This window comes from Scyliorhinus canicula, chromosome 5 (genome assembly GCF_902713615.1).
Source record: "Scyliorhinus canicula chromosome 5, sScyCan1.1, whole genome shotgun sequence".
Lineage (NCBI taxonomy): Eukaryota > Metazoa > Chordata > Chondrichthyes > Carcharhiniformes > Scyliorhinidae > Scyliorhinus > Scyliorhinus canicula.
Window position 1 is genome coordinate 27,840,371 of NC_052150.1, and position 17,718 is coordinate 27,858,088.

At 43.0% G+C, this 17,718-nt stretch overlaps 1 protein-coding gene across 4 annotated transcripts in view; it reads right to left on the bottom strand.

The window, feature by feature from the left end:
* Nucleotides 1-17,718, bottom strand: part of LOC119965868 (solute carrier family 12 member 7-like) — a 320,909-nt gene that overhangs the window by 66,682 nt on the left and 236,509 nt on the right. For all 4 annotated transcript variants that reach the window (XM_038796817.1, XM_038796813.1, XM_038796815.1 and 1 more), the window contains exons 4-9: nt 14,565-14,711; nt 12,834-12,888; nt 7,996-8,126; nt 4,892-5,133; nt 3,489-3,700; nt 801-968 (exon numbers count right to left, since the gene is read on the bottom strand). In XM_038796817.1, the coding sequence (XP_038652745.1) occupies nt 801-968; nt 3,489-3,700; nt 4,892-5,133; nt 7,996-8,126; nt 12,834-12,888; nt 14,565-14,711 (955 nt within the window). The remainder of the gene's footprint in view (nt 1-800; nt 969-3,488; nt 3,701-4,891; nt 5,134-7,995; nt 8,127-12,833; nt 12,889-14,564; nt 14,712-17,718) is intronic.

Genomic DNA, 17,718 nt, shown 5'->3' on the forward strand with positions numbered 1-17,718 from the left:
TTAATGACAAGTTAAAACCTGCTACCCGCTTTAACTGTCCCACCCTCTACTCACACACATGCAAGACAGACAAACACAGAGGGAGGGAAAGGGATGAAAAAAAGTAAGTACGAAAGTCAAAAGTTAAGAGTCTTCGCTTCAGATGGTGGTTCTCTGAATGTGCTTTCTTCACAGCAAGCTTGCAGACTAGAGTCTGTGGTTTTCAGCCAATAATGGTCTTCTTTGTAGAGTCATGCACTCAGGGTTCCTGTCATTTAGAAAAATTCAATACCCATAGACAGCAGGCTTTCTGAAGAGACACCTTATTTCTCATCAAACTTCAGGCCTCTGCAGACTCAAGAGAACGGCACCCAGACTTGCTGGAGAGAGTCAGCCCTCAAAGAGGCCTCCTGGAGGGAATTAGTTGGATCCTTTTGGACACAGTTAGTTAGATCTCTTCATCAGGCTGCCAGGATCAAAACTGAAACCAAACTGGAATCTCAGAGGACTCTAAATGCCCCCCAGTGGAATAATGTACAATCACCACCTGTTACCGGGTAGAGCACAGCCCTCTGGGCCCATTCATTGGCCACCAGCAAAATCAATCACACCGAGTTCTCAGTGATACTGGCCAGTCTGAAATCATTAGTTTAAACCAGCACAGCCTTCCGGATTCTTCGGTTTGAAATAAAGGTACAAGCTTCTTGCCTTAAGATGATATATCCAATAATCATCCATGAACCAAAAATGTAACAGCAAACATAAAAGGGGATATAAGGGAATAATCAGGGAACAAACAGAAAGAACCCTTACATACTCACCCGTCACAGAGGGGAAATAGATGCCAACCAGCATGGTGAAGTAGGTCGCAATGTCACTGAACACATACGGGAGTCCTGTATCTGGGGCATCCCCGGAGGCAGGTACAGATGGAATTCCTTCTTTTTCCAACATTTCCCCCTGTGATCCGTAAGTACTCCAGATGTTGTCTGGTAAGAAAAGCAAGAACAAGAGTGCCACGAAACAATTAGTTCAAAATAACAGCTCAGACTTTGCAGTTGGAAAGATTGCCAGCATTCACTGCTGTTACAACTGTGAAACCGACTGCCAAAGTCCCCAAATGTGCAGTTAGACGCTGCAACCTGCAGTGGCTGTCCGTGATTCCTACTCCAACACAGGGTGCACCGCGGAGCCCAACGCACCCCTCCCCCCCCGGGTGGAAATCAATTAGCAATCAATTGAATTGACATGAAGTTCCATTTCTTATACCATCCGTTTAGCTGCAAAAGAATCTCGATATAAGGTATGCCTTATTGAATGGGCTGCGAGTGAGTTTCTAAACAGCAGATTAAGTTCCTAATTACTTCTGAGTAACCTCCCTGACCTGGAAAAACTAATTTTCTGTTTGTGGAATGTCAAATTATTCTCTAGTATAATGCAAGAAACATTCTTTTGGATAACATTTTTGGAAGTTTAGGTTGCTTCAATTCTATCTGAGGCTGGGATTATCCGCTCAGTTTGCGGCAGGCATCATGGCGGGTGGGAGTGTGAGCAAGGGAAATCCATCGAGGTCACGAAAATCTGTTTTACACCATCATACTCCTGCTGATGGCGGGTCACCTTTCCTGCTGGTGGAAAACAGGGTGATCAGTTCCTTTTATTTGCATCTAATTATAAACCTGGCTCACTGGAATCATCCGCCCCACAGAGGATCAGGAGGCCACATTGCTACACAACCACGCCAAAATGGTTCACAATGGTACATAAATCGACGTGCACCTGGCAATCTGCACATTGTGCCTCCACTGGAGGACTGTTCGGCTACCGTAGGTAGTGCTCGGGCAGTTCAGTGCCAAGCGTTGGTGGCAGCGCCACATTGGTTTTAGAGGTAGGGGGGCAGATATCTCAAAAGTCTGATTCCCACCAGATCAGAGGGACGATACAATTGTCTTCTCAGCAGCTGAAAGGTGAGAGCTGGTTTGGAAAATGGAGATGTGGCCTTGGGCAGGTTTGAGGCTGCAGGATGTGGGCTGGCTTGGCGAAGGCGGTGGATGGGGAAGGGGTGGAGTGGCCTCTGGCTAGTTCGGAGGAAGCAGAGTGAGGACTGGTTTGGCAAAGATTTGGGGGGGGGGGGGGGGGGGGTACATTTTTAACAGTGCAAGTGGCTTCACAATATTGAGGGCTGCGATGGAGATGGGGTATTGGCCCCTCCACCTCAATATCCATGGGCTAACTGATGGATAAAGCGCCACAAGAGCAATGCGATCTAGAGATACAGGGTGAGGAGTTTATGAGGGAAGATAATCTTAACATTCACTTTCTCGGCGATGGGGTGAAGGGTTGGCGTTTCCTGTCCCACACAGCGATAAAACATAGAACATTACAGCGCAGTACAGGCCCTTCGGCCCTCAATGTTGCGCCGACCTGTAAAACCACTCTCAAGTCCATCTACACTATTCTCTTATCGTCCATATGCCTATCCAATGACCATTTGAATGCATTTAGTGTTGGTGAGTCCACTACTGTTGCAGGCAGGGCACTCCATGCCCTTACTACTCTCTGAGTAAAGAACCTACCTCTGACATCTGTTCTATATCTATCTCCCCTCAATTTAAAGCTATGTCCCCTCGTGCTGGACATCACCATCCGAGGAAACAGGCTCTCAATGTCCACCCTATCTAATCCTCTGATCATCTTGTATGCCTCAATTAAGTCACCACTTAACCTTCTTCTCTCTAACGAAAACAGCCTTAAGTCCTTCAGCCTTTCCTCATAAGATCGTCCCTCCATACCAGGCGACATCCTTGTAAATCTCCTCTGTACCCTTTCCAATGCTTCCACATCCTTCCTATAATGCGGCGACCAGAACTGCACGCAATACTCCAAATGCGGCCGCACCAGAGTTTTGTCCAACTGCAACATGACCTCATGGCTCCGAAACCTAATTCCTCTACTAATAAAAGCTAACACACCGTACGCCTTCTTAACAACCCTCTCAACCTGGGTGGCAACTTTCAGGGATCTATGGACATGGACACCGAGATCTCTCTGTTCGTCCACACTACCAAGAATCTTGCCATTAGCCCAGTACTCTGTCTTCCTGTTATTCCTTCCAAAATGAATCACCTCACACTTTTCTGCATTAAACTCCATTTGCCACCTGTCAGCCCAGCTCTGCAGCTTATCTATGTCCCTCTGTAACTTGTAACATCCTTCTGCACTGTCCACAACTCCACCAACTTTAGTGTCATTTGCAAATTTACTCACCCATCCTTCTACGCCCTCCTCCAGGTCATTTATAAAAATGCCAAACAGCAGCGGCCCCAAAACAGATATGATAGAGATGTGTGCAATATTGTGTGTCTGAAAGAACCTTCACTCTGTCTTTAAGAGATGGGGTGTGCAATCTTTCAAATATGTTACAACGCATACCGCAGGTTATAACTTGTCTGTTAAAACATCTTCCTCATGCAACTGCGAGAATAATCACTTTTCTAATCGATACTCACCAACTATTACTCCGCTCGCGATACCAGGGATCCCTTGAATTACCGTGACGTTGTTGAGGTTGAAGTATTCATTGCAAGTGGCATTGAGATAGGGGCTATCACAGAAGAGTTGCCAAAGCTGAGTTGTCACTGTCTCATTGCCTTCAATGCTAAACTTGGCGCACACATCAAAAGTTTGCCAGGCTAAGGTCCGGTTTCCAAGCATACAGACGCTGTGGAGAGGAGGAAAATAATAGTGCATAAAATGGCAAGTGAAAAATATGATAAAGAACATGGGTGAACAAGTAGTCACCTAGTCACTAAAAGATGATGATCAGAATTGTGGTAACATTCTCCTATTTCTACCTCCACAACCCAAGAACACAATGGGGATCATGGTGAGCAGAGGCGATATTGATTTAGATACATTTCCCCAAATGTCATTTCCATGAAGTCAATGGGATGGGAGAGGTTTATAGAAAAGAAGCAGTTGAATCAATAATCAAAAACTAAAAATTCCCCCTCATATGTCAAGGTGATGAAAATGTTATTCAATCCATCAAAGCCCATCTCATCAGTGTTCCAACTAACCAATTTTTTAAAAAACTCTCCCAAAATCTGAGACTCAAACATCCCAATCGTACCATCTTTTGTGATTTATCACAAACAAGAAGAGACAGGTGGAGAAAAATACAACTGTCCCAGGAAAATTCACTGGGGACAGTGCTATGATAATCTGGCCACAGCTGTAGCAGCCGAGTCACAGGAGAAAAACCTTGGCCAATGTACTGTACATACAGGCTCTCAGTTCTCCCAAATTCTGCTTCAGCTTTGGAAAACACGTGGCCTTTTCGAGAAATTAGCTAATCATATAAATCTGAGGCCAAACAACTAAAGCATAAAAACATTTAAAAATCGCATAATAAAAATAGAAAATTCGGGAAAAACATAGAAAATGCTGGAAAAACTCAGCTAATGCTTCCAGTGCGTTTTTAGAGTGCGTTTTTTTGGGGTGTCTCAAGGAGAAGTACCAACTGAGGAAAAGAACCGACGGAATGCTCAGAAGTTCACCGGATGAAAACTGTTTGAAAGTGAGCCAGCCGAAGCCTTGATGTTGAGATAGTGGTAAATATTTTTGTGAGGCAAAGTTAATAAGGGTTACAGAACCAAGGTAAATGGTGTAAAGGTGTATGAAAACAAAGCAGGTAAATGAGTTATGATACAGATTAGCCTTGATCTAAGTGACAGAATAAACTCAAGGAGCCAAATGGTCTATTGCTGCGTGACAGAAACTAGACATGATCTATATTACAGCGACGAAAACGTTGCAGCTTATTTGCATTCCAAAAGTGACAAGGCTCTTGCAGAATCTTCAAAGCAGCTCATTCAAGGCGGCTAACGGATGGATGGATAGATGTACTTACGGAAAGTCCGGTGGGTTGAAGGCGGTTTTGATGACCCCTGCATAGATGGCAAGGATAGAAAGGATAACGCAGGCTAGGAAAACCAGAGCCAGTTTGTTGACATACTTGACTCCGACAAATACCACCGTGGCCATTAACGTGATCGCACATGTGCCATAAACCCTCATGTTATTCAGCAAGGCCGTGTTTTCTTCGCTGGGGTCCTGTGCCTTGAATATAGCTGCACTTGGAACAATGTAGGTCTAGAAGAAAAGTCAAGCATTTAGACCTAAAGAACTCCATTGATTCACCATTCTATAAACTTACAGCAATTGGGGCAACAGCACTGAATGGCGTCAACTAACGGTTGACACCACCCTACAAGTTCTACATCTGTCTCCCTTACCCTATCAATTGTGATCACAACTTAAATTTGGTACACAGTTCGACTGGCGCTAACTGCTTTTCTCCTCAAATAGTTCTCGAAAGGAAGTGTCACCCAGCTAAGCAGTTGTTAAAGGTCACAAACTCCATCCAATTCAGTCTTTACCAGAGACAATAATGTGTACATTGTGTGAAAAAGAAAATATTCGGCAACAGGATGAAACATCCGTCCAATATACTGGCAACGAGATTACAGAGTTACCAAACAAGTGCCTCGAGTTCCAAGCCCCAAAGATTTTATTCACTTACAAAACAGTAGTGGAGGGCACAACCTTGCAGACAGGACAATTTGGCATTCACTTTCTCAGCCTGCTACAACTGCACCTCCTATCACCGAGTTACAAAATGGGATGCATGGTGGTTACGCACAATTCTAGACCAGACCCCAAAAGGGGTAGGTTACTGGACCGAAACACTAATATTTTAGTTTATTTTTAAGAACGTGTGGAAAGAATGATTCGCTCCAGGAGTGATTGCAAGAAGAAATAGGGATTTGGTATTTTAAAAACAAAACTTTATTATGAAGGCCATATTAAACTCTTGAACTTCACACCTAAAAAAGAACAGATTCCAATTACACCCCTTAAACACTACTACTCAATTCCCCATTAAAGAAACAATAAAAGGAACATACACCTCTCAATCCATCTTAAAATCAGCATGGCATAGAGTAATACTAGCTTTACAGGACAGATTTGGTTCCTGTTGGAGCCCATTCAGACTCTGGCTGAACATCTTAAAAATAAAACTGTTCACCTGGCGTGTTTCAGCTTCTTCCTTGTCCCCTACAAGACTGGTCTGCTTTAAATATTATTACACCTGTGCTAACTATCCTACTGAGAGAGAATTGTGGACCCGGTGTCAGACAGATGAGACTTCAATTCCTCTCCAAAGATATCTCAGCAAGTCTCTCCGAATCCCTTAGCTGCTCCCAGCAATTCCATTATCTCCCCAAGCTAAAAAAATAAATTAACTTTACAGGCTGAAAGCACAAACTCCCCAGATACTTCTCCCAGTCAAACCTCATTGCATTAGCCCAGACTGAAAAACACATGTCTCTGGTCAATTGTACCTTCTGACACAAAACAAAATCTTTTTTAAAAAACATGACCATTGCAGTTAAACACACTATAACCCTGGGCTTATAACCCTTCAATTGCCCCAATATTTAGATGCCAGTTTTCTTAAAATCCTGCATTCATCACATACACACATCTGTCAGCTGCTCCTGGTTCCGTGATGCTGGAGAAGCAATCAAATAGGTGAATACCCAATATAATCCAGGAGTTACTTCAGAACAACTTATGTACATAGAGGAGGAACAAGACTACGACTGAGGTTTTAAAGTTTGTTGCAATTAACCTTTGTATTACAGCTCGACTGTTCAGTCGGTGGGCTGCCTATGTCGGTACTAGAAGCATTATTGTTAAACCATAACTTTCAAAATGGAACTTAATGTATATGTGAAAATGACAATGGTAAAAGTGAGGCTAGTTAGCTAACTCTTTGAAAGACACAAGAGACCAATGATTGGCACCTTGTCCTGTCTGATTCTACACTAATAAACACCCAAAGTGCTCCATTACTGATATGGAATCTCCTGCTGGCTGAGCGCACATTTGCCAGAATGTCTGGTAAATCAGGAACACGCTCCCCCCCCAAATAAATCAATGACATTTAGAGATGTGCAAGAGGCCAGGATTGGAGGAACACATGGATCTCGAAGGATTGCAGGGCTGGAGGAGGCTACACATGCGGGATATAGGGAAGGCCTTTGAGAGCTTTGAAAACAAGGGTCAACATTTTTAAATTGCGACCTTACCAATGTAGGTCAGGAAACACAGGGTTGGTGGGTGAATTGTAATTGGTGGGTGTGGGCAACAGCAAGAGTTTTTTTGGATGTGCTCCAGTAGTTAGTGGAGAACGCATGGACGAAGGCAGAAGGCTGGTCTGAAGAATATTAAAACAAACAAGCTTCCCTCAATATAAAATCAAAGGAGGTGAAAACGGGGAGGGTTTCACATTTTTTGTCAAAGAGCAACCTAATTAACACAAATAAATGTGTGACTTTGAAAGGTGCAAATACTGAGAATAGAATTCCATTAGGTCATAAATTACAGAGGAACACATCTTTCATTCAAATACTAATTTCATGCCTCTGTTAATTGGAACTGTGGAGTTCAAAGACCATGCTTACAAATTTCAAGATCAGAAATCAATATTTGCGTGCTTTGAACTTGTAGAAAACCGTCCACAGAAAACCACTAGAAGGGACAGGGGGTTTGAGCTATCGGCTCCGGAAGGCAAAAATTAGTTTGAGATCCTGTCCCTCTTGGCTAGCCAGGGAATCCCGGTTTTAGCTCTCGCAGAAGAGCAGCCATCCAGATCAGGTACCAGAGGACTGGCAGTGCCCAGCAAACAGCAACCCAGCAAATGGTGTCTTCAAGAGGTGAAGTACGTACCCTAGGTGCCAGCTATGGCACTCTCACCTCAGTCCGAAGGTCGAGGATTCATTACCCATTCCAGACGCTTCAGCCCATTTAAGGCAGAGATCAGCTGTATCTAATCCAGAACAGCTACAGGAGGCTTTACGGCCTATTCTTCGCCTTATGCAACTTTGATAGAATTGATTTCACAAATATTTGGAGTTTGACTCAGCTTTGAAAAATGCTGCAACTCACCAGTAGAATTTCAATTGTTCCCAAGATGTACATGGCTCCAGCAAAAGTAGTTCCTAGATAAAAACAGATGCCCACAGCCCCTCCAAACTCAGGGCCCAGTGACCTGGAGATCATGTAGTAGGAGCCCCCAGCTGCAAAAAAAGGAGAGAATTTGTGAAAGGCGAAAAGGAGAACAATGTTGATCAGAAATGGAATGGGTCAAAGGAAAAAAAACAGGTTCGCATAAGCAACATCAAGAGTAGAGGGGCTGAGGCTAGATGCTGACCATTAGTAATGGATTTTAGGTAGGTATTGTTAGGAAAACAAAGGTAGTTTTAAGGGTGGATTTGTATTGCTAAAGATTAGAAGTGGGCAGCACGGTGGCCTAGTGGTTAGCCCAGCTGCCTCACGGCGCTGAGCTCCCAGGTTCGATCCCGGCTCTGGGTCACTGTCCGTGTGGAGTTTGCACATTCTCCCCGTGTCTGCATGGGTTTCGCCCCCACAACCCAAAAATGTGCAGAGTAGGTGGATTGGCCACGCTAAATTGCCCCTTAATTGGAAAAAATAATTGGGTAATCTAAATTTTTAAAAAAAGATTAGAAATAAGATATAGTTTCAAGTGGGTTTAATTTAATGTTTCTGTGGCTGGAAGACTAGGACCTATAGTTGGGTTCATGCTGGACAAAGGTGTTTGCATGTATGGCCTTTGATTAAGTTCCAACTGTGTTTCTATAGTGCTTAGAAGGGGCTGCGGTGTGAAGAATAAATAAAAGACATAACGTGTGGGTGTTGCTCATCAACTGGGCCCGTGTACGGATTTATAAAAAAGTTTTGGCCGAATTTGTGGACAGTTGGAGACAGGACCTCGGGGAATGAACACCTCGCAACTCTGACAGAAGAAAGACTGGACAGGGTGGGAGCTGCAAAGAGGCAGGTTTCCTGAAGTACAAGTTACAGTCCAGATAACCAGGGAATTGGAACAGAAAGAAAGGTTAAGAAGTCTGGAGTTAAGTGAACAAAGACCAAGGTATGGTTCAAAAGAATTCAAGGAAAAGTAAACTAAGTTTTCAGAGTTAAAGAGATAATTGCAGTGACCAGATTTAATGTGGACAGCAGCCTTCAAAAGGTAAATCAAACATCTGATGTCATTTTAATACAGTCTTTGAATTGATTATTAAACCAATTATAATAATTGCACAGCAGTCAAGACAAAGAAATCCTAAAAGAGTTGGCATAAAATCCTGAACTGGATTCACTGTTAAAAGTGGAGTGGAAGCTATGTTTAAAAGTGTCATTTGGAAAAAGTTGTCTGAATTTGAGAATGAAAACCGCAAAGAGAAAGCATAATCATGATAGATAATTTTTTTAAAAAGTGTGTTTTTGGGAGTAGAGTTTGGGAACTCACGTGACAATCAGGGGGAATTTGGAGGAGATATCCACAAATATTCACTTCAGGTTCAGAGCGGAAAGTGTATTTTCCCAGTCACCTTGTGTACTTAAAAGGGAGGTTTTGGGCAGCACGGTGGCCTAGTGGTTAGCATAACCGCCTCACGGCGCTGAGGTCCCAGGTTCGATCCCGGCTCTGGGTCACTGTCCGTGTGGCGTTTGCACATTCTCCCCGTGTCTGCGTGGGTTTCGCCCCCACAACCCAAAAATGTGCAGAGTAGGTGGATTGGCCACGCTAAATTGCCCCTTAATAGAAAAAATAATTGGGTAATCTAAATTTTAAAAAAAAAAGGGAGGTTTTGAGTGAATGAGACGATTGCAGTTTGAGATGTACTTTGTAATGCATGTTAATCTTTAAATCGGTTTTGTATTTATTAAGCTAAGGGGAGGTGGAAAGAGTAAAGGAGTATTGTATTATAATCCAATTTTTCCATGTTTAATAAATATTTTTCTTGTTGTTGAAACTAATCCTGTGACTCTCTTCCTCCCCATTTTGTTTCTTTTTAAAGTTACAGCCCACACCACCAGCAAGTGAGCTTTTTGAAGAACAGAAAGCCATTTTTAAAGGCTGCACCTCGTCCCCTGCCATCCTGGCAGTGCCTGGACATAACTCCTTGCCCTTCCCTCACCCTAGCCGAGTGTTGCACTCACCTGAACTCTCCTCGGAGGTCTGCTAGCCAGATGCACACTTTGGGAGACCAGTGCAGTTTCATACCGGTCTGCCCTCACACTAGCGCAAGTGGAATGATTTTTCTTACCCGGTTTGGGGGGGGGGGGGGCACGACAAGTACGTCACGCTTTTACATTGCCATGAAATGCGATTTGGACATCCTCAGGAGAATTTCCACTCCCATCGCCGATCCCGCCTGACGAAAACAGGAGCGGAAAATCCCATCCACGATATAAAATTCCAAGTCTTTGTGTTCTCGATTAAAACAGAGAGATGCATTGCTAGTTCATCTCCCATCACCAAAATTATTGTCTAGCCTTTATTTTAAATCCAATTAATAGCCTGAGTTGAGACTGCCTTGCAACTAATTTGGTCATTAACCCTGGATTTAACTCACCGCTGTTAGCTGAATGAAGTGTGGTGGCAGAAAGGATATCAAAGAACAAACTGACTGACTTGTATTTTATAGGCCACCCTATCAAACCACCAGGAAATTTCAAAGCGTTTTATGGCCAGTGAATTATATCTGAGGTGTTATTATTGTCGTGACCTAAGAATGTAGGAATTGCAGCAGCGAATCAGCAATAGGGTGAATTTGTTACAGCAATATTAGTTGAGAGATAAATGTTGGCCAGGACACTGGGGAGAACACCCCTTCTTTACTTCAAAATATTGCCTCGGGATTTTTGCATCCGTTTGAGGGGGAAGACAAAGCTTCAGTTTAGCATCTGCTCCAAAATCTGGCACCCCCTCCAGTTTAACAGTCCCTCAGAACAGCACGAGTGACATGAAAGCTTATGTGTGCAATTTTCTGAATTGGGACTTGAACCAACAACCTTCTGTCTCTCAGGAGGCAAGAGAGCGACAACCGAATCATGGATAACATAGAAGAAAGGAGTGGCGTTTGGTGTGTCATAGCTAAGCCAGAATTCTGAGAATGGTTCTTGGACAAATACATGGGTCAGGTCTCCCAGAGCAGGAAAAATAAAAGTTTATGGATGGAGTTAGATACATCCTTGAAAAGCAGATATCTGCAGGCTATAGGGAAGATCAGGAGAATGGGTTTAGTAGCTTCCTTATGTTTTTGTTGTGTAGGCATCCCCAACTAATATCCACAGTGAAATTCGATGAACCTCAATGCAAAAACGACCAATGTTGTTACCTGTGTTTCAGGAAAATTGCTTAGCTCAATTACACACTTTAAAGATTTGGCAGAATTGAAGGGGCAGGAGGGACTCAATGATATTGAGAGAGATTGAATTGACTGGGGTTGTTGTCCTTGGAGAACAGGAGACTGGGGGGAGGGAGGGTGACATGATTGAGATACATGACATTATGAGGGGCATAGATAGAGTAGACAGGAAGAAACGTTTCCTCTTCATGGAGGGATCAATAACCAGGAGGGTTAGATTTAAGGTCAGGAGCAGGAAGTTTAGAAGGGATGTGAGGAAAACCCTTTTTACCCAGAGTTGGTGGGAATCTGGAACCCGCTGTCTGAAAAGGTGGTGGAGGCAACATCCCTCATAATATTCAAGATGTATTTAGATGTACACTTGCAATACCTAGGCATACAAGGCTATGGGCCAAGTGCTGAAAAATGGGATTAGAATAGTTAGGTGTTGTTTTGGATCAGCTCAGGCGCGATGGGCCAAAGGGCCTTTTCTGTGCTGTAAACCTCCAACTCCATACGATAACTGTACCAAAGGCTTGCAGCAGTGAAGTGATGGAAACATTTAGAAGTTAAGTCAGAGATTTACAAGAGGTTGGCAGGTTGGTTCACTCAGTTGGCTAAACAGCTGGTTTGTGACGCAGAGCAAGGTCAATGGCGTTCAATCCCTTTACTGGTTTACGTTATTCATGAAGGCCCTGCCTTCCAATCTTGTCCCTCACCCGAGGTTAAATCACTACCAGTCAGCTCTCCCCTTCAAGGGGAAAGCAGTCTATGGTCATTTGGGACTATGTCAACAAAAAGAGGTTGAAGTGCTAAAAAACAATGGAACTTGCATAAACAGATGAGAATACTGAAGTTAAATGTTCCTGTATTTAATAGGCTTTTAATAAAGTGTTACAAAAGAGAACTTCAGTGCATCTAAAAGACCTTTACAACCAATTAACTATTGTTGAAGTGCTGTCATTGTTGTGATACAAGAAACGTGGCAGCCAAATTTTATATGGAAGTCCCAAACGGAGGGCGGCATGTGGCTAGCACTGCTGTCTACGACGCTGAGGACCGGGTTCAAATCCCGGCCCTGGGTCACTGTCCATGTGGAGTTTGCACATTCTCCCAGTGTCTGTTTGGGTTTCACCCCCCACAACCCAAAGATGCGCAGAACAGGTAGATTGGCCACACTAAATTTCCCCTAAATTGGAAAAAAATATATAATTGGGTTCTCCAAATTTATATTAAAAAGTCCCAGACGGGCGGCACCGTGCTGCATATGGCGTCGAGGACCTGGGTTCGACCCCGCCCTGGATCACTGTCTGTGTGGAGTTTGCACATTCTCCCCGTGTCTGCGTGGGTCTCACCCCACAACCCAAAAAGATGTGCAGGGTTGGTGAATTGGCGACGCTAAACTGCCCCTTTATTGGAAAAAAAAATCGGGTACTCTAAATTTATTTTTAAAAAGGTCCCACAGACAACAAATAAATGACCGAAAACCAAATAAACCTATTTTGGGGGAATGCTATTTTGAAAAAAAAGCCTTTCTTGGGAAGAAGCAATTTACACGGAGGGTATATTTACCTGGCACCACACCATTGGTTGCAATGGCGCTCATCGATATTGCAGTCAGCAAGGTCTGTGGAGAAAAACCCAGTGAAAATTAGCTTGGCCCGAGTGCAGAAAGATACAAAACAATCATCAAGTGAAGACGATTACCAGCAATTTATTATTTACAGAGCAACACTTCTTAAAAAAAAATCTATTCATTCACATGTTCTGGCAGGCCAACAATTATTGGCCACGTCTGAGATAGTGATGATAGCCGCTGTAATTTGTTTGAAAATGTTCTCACAATGCTGTTGAAGTATGAAGTTGCAGGGTTTTGAACCAGCGACAATAAAGGAATGGCACTGCGCCCAAGTCCAGATGGTGTGAGATTTGAAAGGGAATTTGGGAATTGCTGGCGTTCTCATGCACTTGCTGCCCTTGGTCATGATTTACCAATCATGAATCTTTCCCACATACTGAAATCCAAAAGTTGACAGTGCTGAAATGAATACTCTCCTGTTACTCAGTGAAGTTACTTTAATTAAAATGACCAGACCAAATTGACGGTCAATACCAATTGCTTTGTTGGATCATTACAAACAGGGAATGAAAGGGGTCAGTGTGGCGCTAATTTCAGTTTCTGTGCCTATTGAAATGGAGTAAAGTCAACAGTACTGTTGAATTGATTAGTGACACAATTTAATCAAACAGCTATGGGGAATTTTGAAAACATTTGAGTGATATGCTGGGAATGGAGCATGAAAAGGCAGCAGCACATGACTGCTTTGGATAGGGCAGCACAGTGGCGCGGTGGTTAGCACTGCTGCCTCACTGCGCTGAGGACCTGGGTTCGATCCCAGCCCTGGGTCACTGTCCGTGGGGAGTTTGAACATTCTCCCAGTGTCTGTGTGGTCCTCATCCCCACAACCAAAAGATGTAAAGGATAGATGGATTGGCCACGCTAAATTGCCCCTTAACTGGGGAAAAAAATAATAATTACGTACTCCAAATTTAGTTTAAAAAAAACAAAATGACTGCTTTGGATGTTACATGTCAGCAATTATGAAATCGGAGTTCATCATATGGGACTAGCTCAAAGGAACAATATCTCCCTCTTATCCAGTCTAAAATATAGCTTTAACTTCTATTCATAGAGAACCCCATAATAACCAAGCATAGGAAATTTCAAATGGATAACTGAATCCAGGACAAGAATCATAAAACTCACAATGCAGTGACACTCTAACCGACCAATTCACACAACGGCAATGCTGCACACCTTTATGGTTCACACTCCAATGATACCAAATCCCTTACGATTCATACCATGATGATGCCAGACAATTTATATCAAAGTTAGTAGCTTTAGGATAACAAATTCAATCCTGGATTTCAAACACCAAAACCCATTTTTTACATTTATTCACGCCAATTAAATGGAATTTGCACATTTTAGGCGCGGATTTGAACACCAGGATCAGCATTTGGCAGAAAGTATTCAATTTTTAAAACTCAATTCCAATGGGACAGATAGCCGCAGCACATTTGCTGACGACATTGTATATATATATATATAGCCGAGGCCGTTTTTTGGAAAATTTCCTTTCGGTGACAAGCATTCTCTGCATTTAAAATTTTATTTTCTAGTACTTTCTGACGGAGAACTTTATATTCAAAGTACTGGACCCGTTTTCCATTTATCACTGTGATTATTCCTTTTAATTGCAATTCCCAAAAGCTAGCATTTGTTAACTTCCAACTTACACAAGCACAGCACATGAAGACAATCCAGAAGGACCCGAAGATTCCCGCAGCTCCAACAATCCATGTCAAGCGCAAGAACAAGATAACTCCCAAAATGTTCTGTAGGCACGGCAGGTACACCCCGATAAATGTGCCCATTCGAGGAGCCTGCAAGACAACGTTAATTGAATTAGGCCTTCACTTGAGAAAGAAGAAGCAGCGACGACCATCAACGCACAGCAACTGCTGAGAAAAAAGGCAGGACTCGATTTTAAACAGCAAAGTTACTAAATAGCGTGACACTGAAATGTAAAATTCACAACATTTAAGCAGTTGAGCGATGATGCCTATTAAAGGCAGTGTGGTTGCTTAATACTTCTGTTGTCCAGATTACTGAAAAGTTGACAAGACAAACAAACATGCATTTATACAGCAGCTTTCTCCCCTCAGGAAGTTCCAACGCCCTTCACAGGCAATGAGGCACTTTTGAAATTGAACCACCATTGGGAGAGACATAGCAATCAGTTTGTGCACAACAGAATTCCACAAACATCAAGAACCAAATCAGCTGTTTCAGCTGTTGAATAAAGATTCAATCTTAGCCAAGGTACCTGGAGAGCTCACTTTCTCTTCTTCATATGGTGCCATGGAAACTTACACATCCACCCAAGAGGCCTTTGAACGGCTCATTCCAAAGACAACACCCTCAGCAGCGTAGCAGTCCTTCGGCACTGAACACCAAGTGTCACTCTAGCTTAGGTGCTCAAATATCTGGAGTGGGATCTAAACTCACAAACCGGTCTGGTCTCCGATTTGAACTATTTCTGATATGAAGATGATCCCAGAAGGTGGGCATTATTTTTGTAGGACACAGGATGCACAAAAAAGTACAGACAGATTTCTATGGTATAATTTAGGAGGAAATGAAGAAGTGGAGCTGAAGGTTCGACCAAGATTTATTTCAATTAAATGTTCTCCACTGGGTTGACAACATGAACTCACAATCTCCAAGACAAGTTCAGGAACATTACTCCAAGCTCCAAATAAGAATTACAATATTTTCACAATCTTGTGCGTATTACCAATGATTGCAATAAATTGCAACTCAATTAAGCTGGGTGACTTGAGATCACAGTGATAATCATGGCAGATCATTGGACTGTAGTCCAGGTGCAAGTTAACATTTTTGGATCTTTTAACACTGGAGTAAATTTTCTTCTTCACCACCTGGGCAGTAATGCAGCAGCACAGAATGCCCACTTGTGACATAACTCATTTAACTACTGATGGGGCCAAATCGTAAATTAGGAGCAGAATTCACCATTTATAAGTCACGAGAACTTTGGAAAGGACCAACAAAGCATGATTAAACATTTTAAATTTCTCCAAAATGAAGATAAAAGGCTAAAACACACAACTTTAAAAACAGACAACCAGTAGTAGAGCAAGAGATAATTTGAAAGCAAATCAGTCTTGAAATTCTCGTGGAGTGTTTTTGGGGGAGTTCATTATAGAATAGGGGTGTGATCAGATTCCTGGGGGAGGGGGACTCATGTTTACTGGTTAGGTGAGAATGGAGATAAATGGGTATAATTTCCTGCTGTGCCTCATCACTAGACTTCAGTTATAGCACTTGATTCTGTGCCAGGTCTTGTGAAGAGTGATCATAGGAGCAGAAAGAGATCATTTATTCCCTCAAGCCTGTGCGGCCATTCAAATGAGATCATATCTGATCCATGGCCTCAAGCCATATTCCTACCTTCGCCGAAGATCAGTAAATGTTTTTAGTATGGTGTCAACTATGACTCACAGTTAATAATATTCTCACCTCTGAATCAAAAGCTAGTGTACTCAAGCCCCGTGCCAGAATATGAACATAAAATATGCAGGCCGATGCTCCAGTGCAGTATCCAGGTATGCTGCACTGTCACATGTGCAGTCTTTCAGAAACTACAGCCCTTTCTACTTTCTTCTTGGGAGGTTGCAAACAATCCCATGGTGGTATTTTGAGAGAAAAAAGAGCAGAAATATTATCCCCAATCCTCTGGTCACTATTTACTCCTCAATCAACATCACAAAACAGATTGTCTGCTCATTATCACAATGCTGTATGTGGGAGTTTGCTGTACTCAAATTGGCTGCTGCATTTCTTCCATTACAACAAGGACGACTGGCGCGATTGAACGGCCTTGTCGCGCCCGCTCGGTGACGTGACCAGGCCGTTAAATCGAACGAGATTGGAGACTCTTTGAATGCCTCGTGAGATCTTGTGATGTGACACAATCCAGATCCTGCCCTCACTGAATTTACATATCTAACCGAGCAGTATGACTCACTTAAATATGTCTGCGCCAGATTGTCCCGGTGCCGGAGAACACATGCCAGTAACTGGGACACCTCACCATGGTGCTGTTTAGCACTATTCCACACTAATGTGGACCATGCTGCGTGCGCACACATATGAAAGGCACATTGTACCTTTTATAAAATTCTGTGAAACTTAAAATTTACAATTGGCCTAGCTTCAATTACCATTTGTGGAGTAAAGTTCCAACATTCTCCCACCTTCTCCAGTGCAAGTATTCCCGAACTTCATCCCTGAATGCTCTGGCTTTAATTTTTGGGGCTATGCTCCCTAGCCCTAGACTCGCCAACCAGCAGGAATAGTCTTAGAGTTTCCCTTCATAGTATTGACAAACTACATAGAAACAAACATAGAAAATAGAAACAGGAGGCCATTCGGCCCTTCGAGCCTGCTCCGCCATTTATTATGGTCATGGCTGATCATCAAGTTCAATACCCTGATCCCGCCCCCCCCACCCCCAATCCCTTTAGCCCAAGAGCTATATCCAATGCTTTCTTGAAATTACACAATGTATTCGTCGCAACTGCTTTTTGTGAATCCCGCAGATTCACCACTCTCTCGGTGAAGACATTTCTCAACACCTCAGTCCTAAAAGGTTTACCCCTTATCCTCAATGTATAACACCTAGTTCCAGACTACCCCATCATTGAGAACATTCTTTATGAATCCACCCAGTCTAATCCGGTTGATCCGCTCTCACCTCTTTTAAACACCAATGAATATAATCCTTACCAACTTAGTCTCACCTCATATGACTGTCCCACCATCCCAGGAATCAGCCTCGTAAACTTTCACTGCACTCCCTCCATA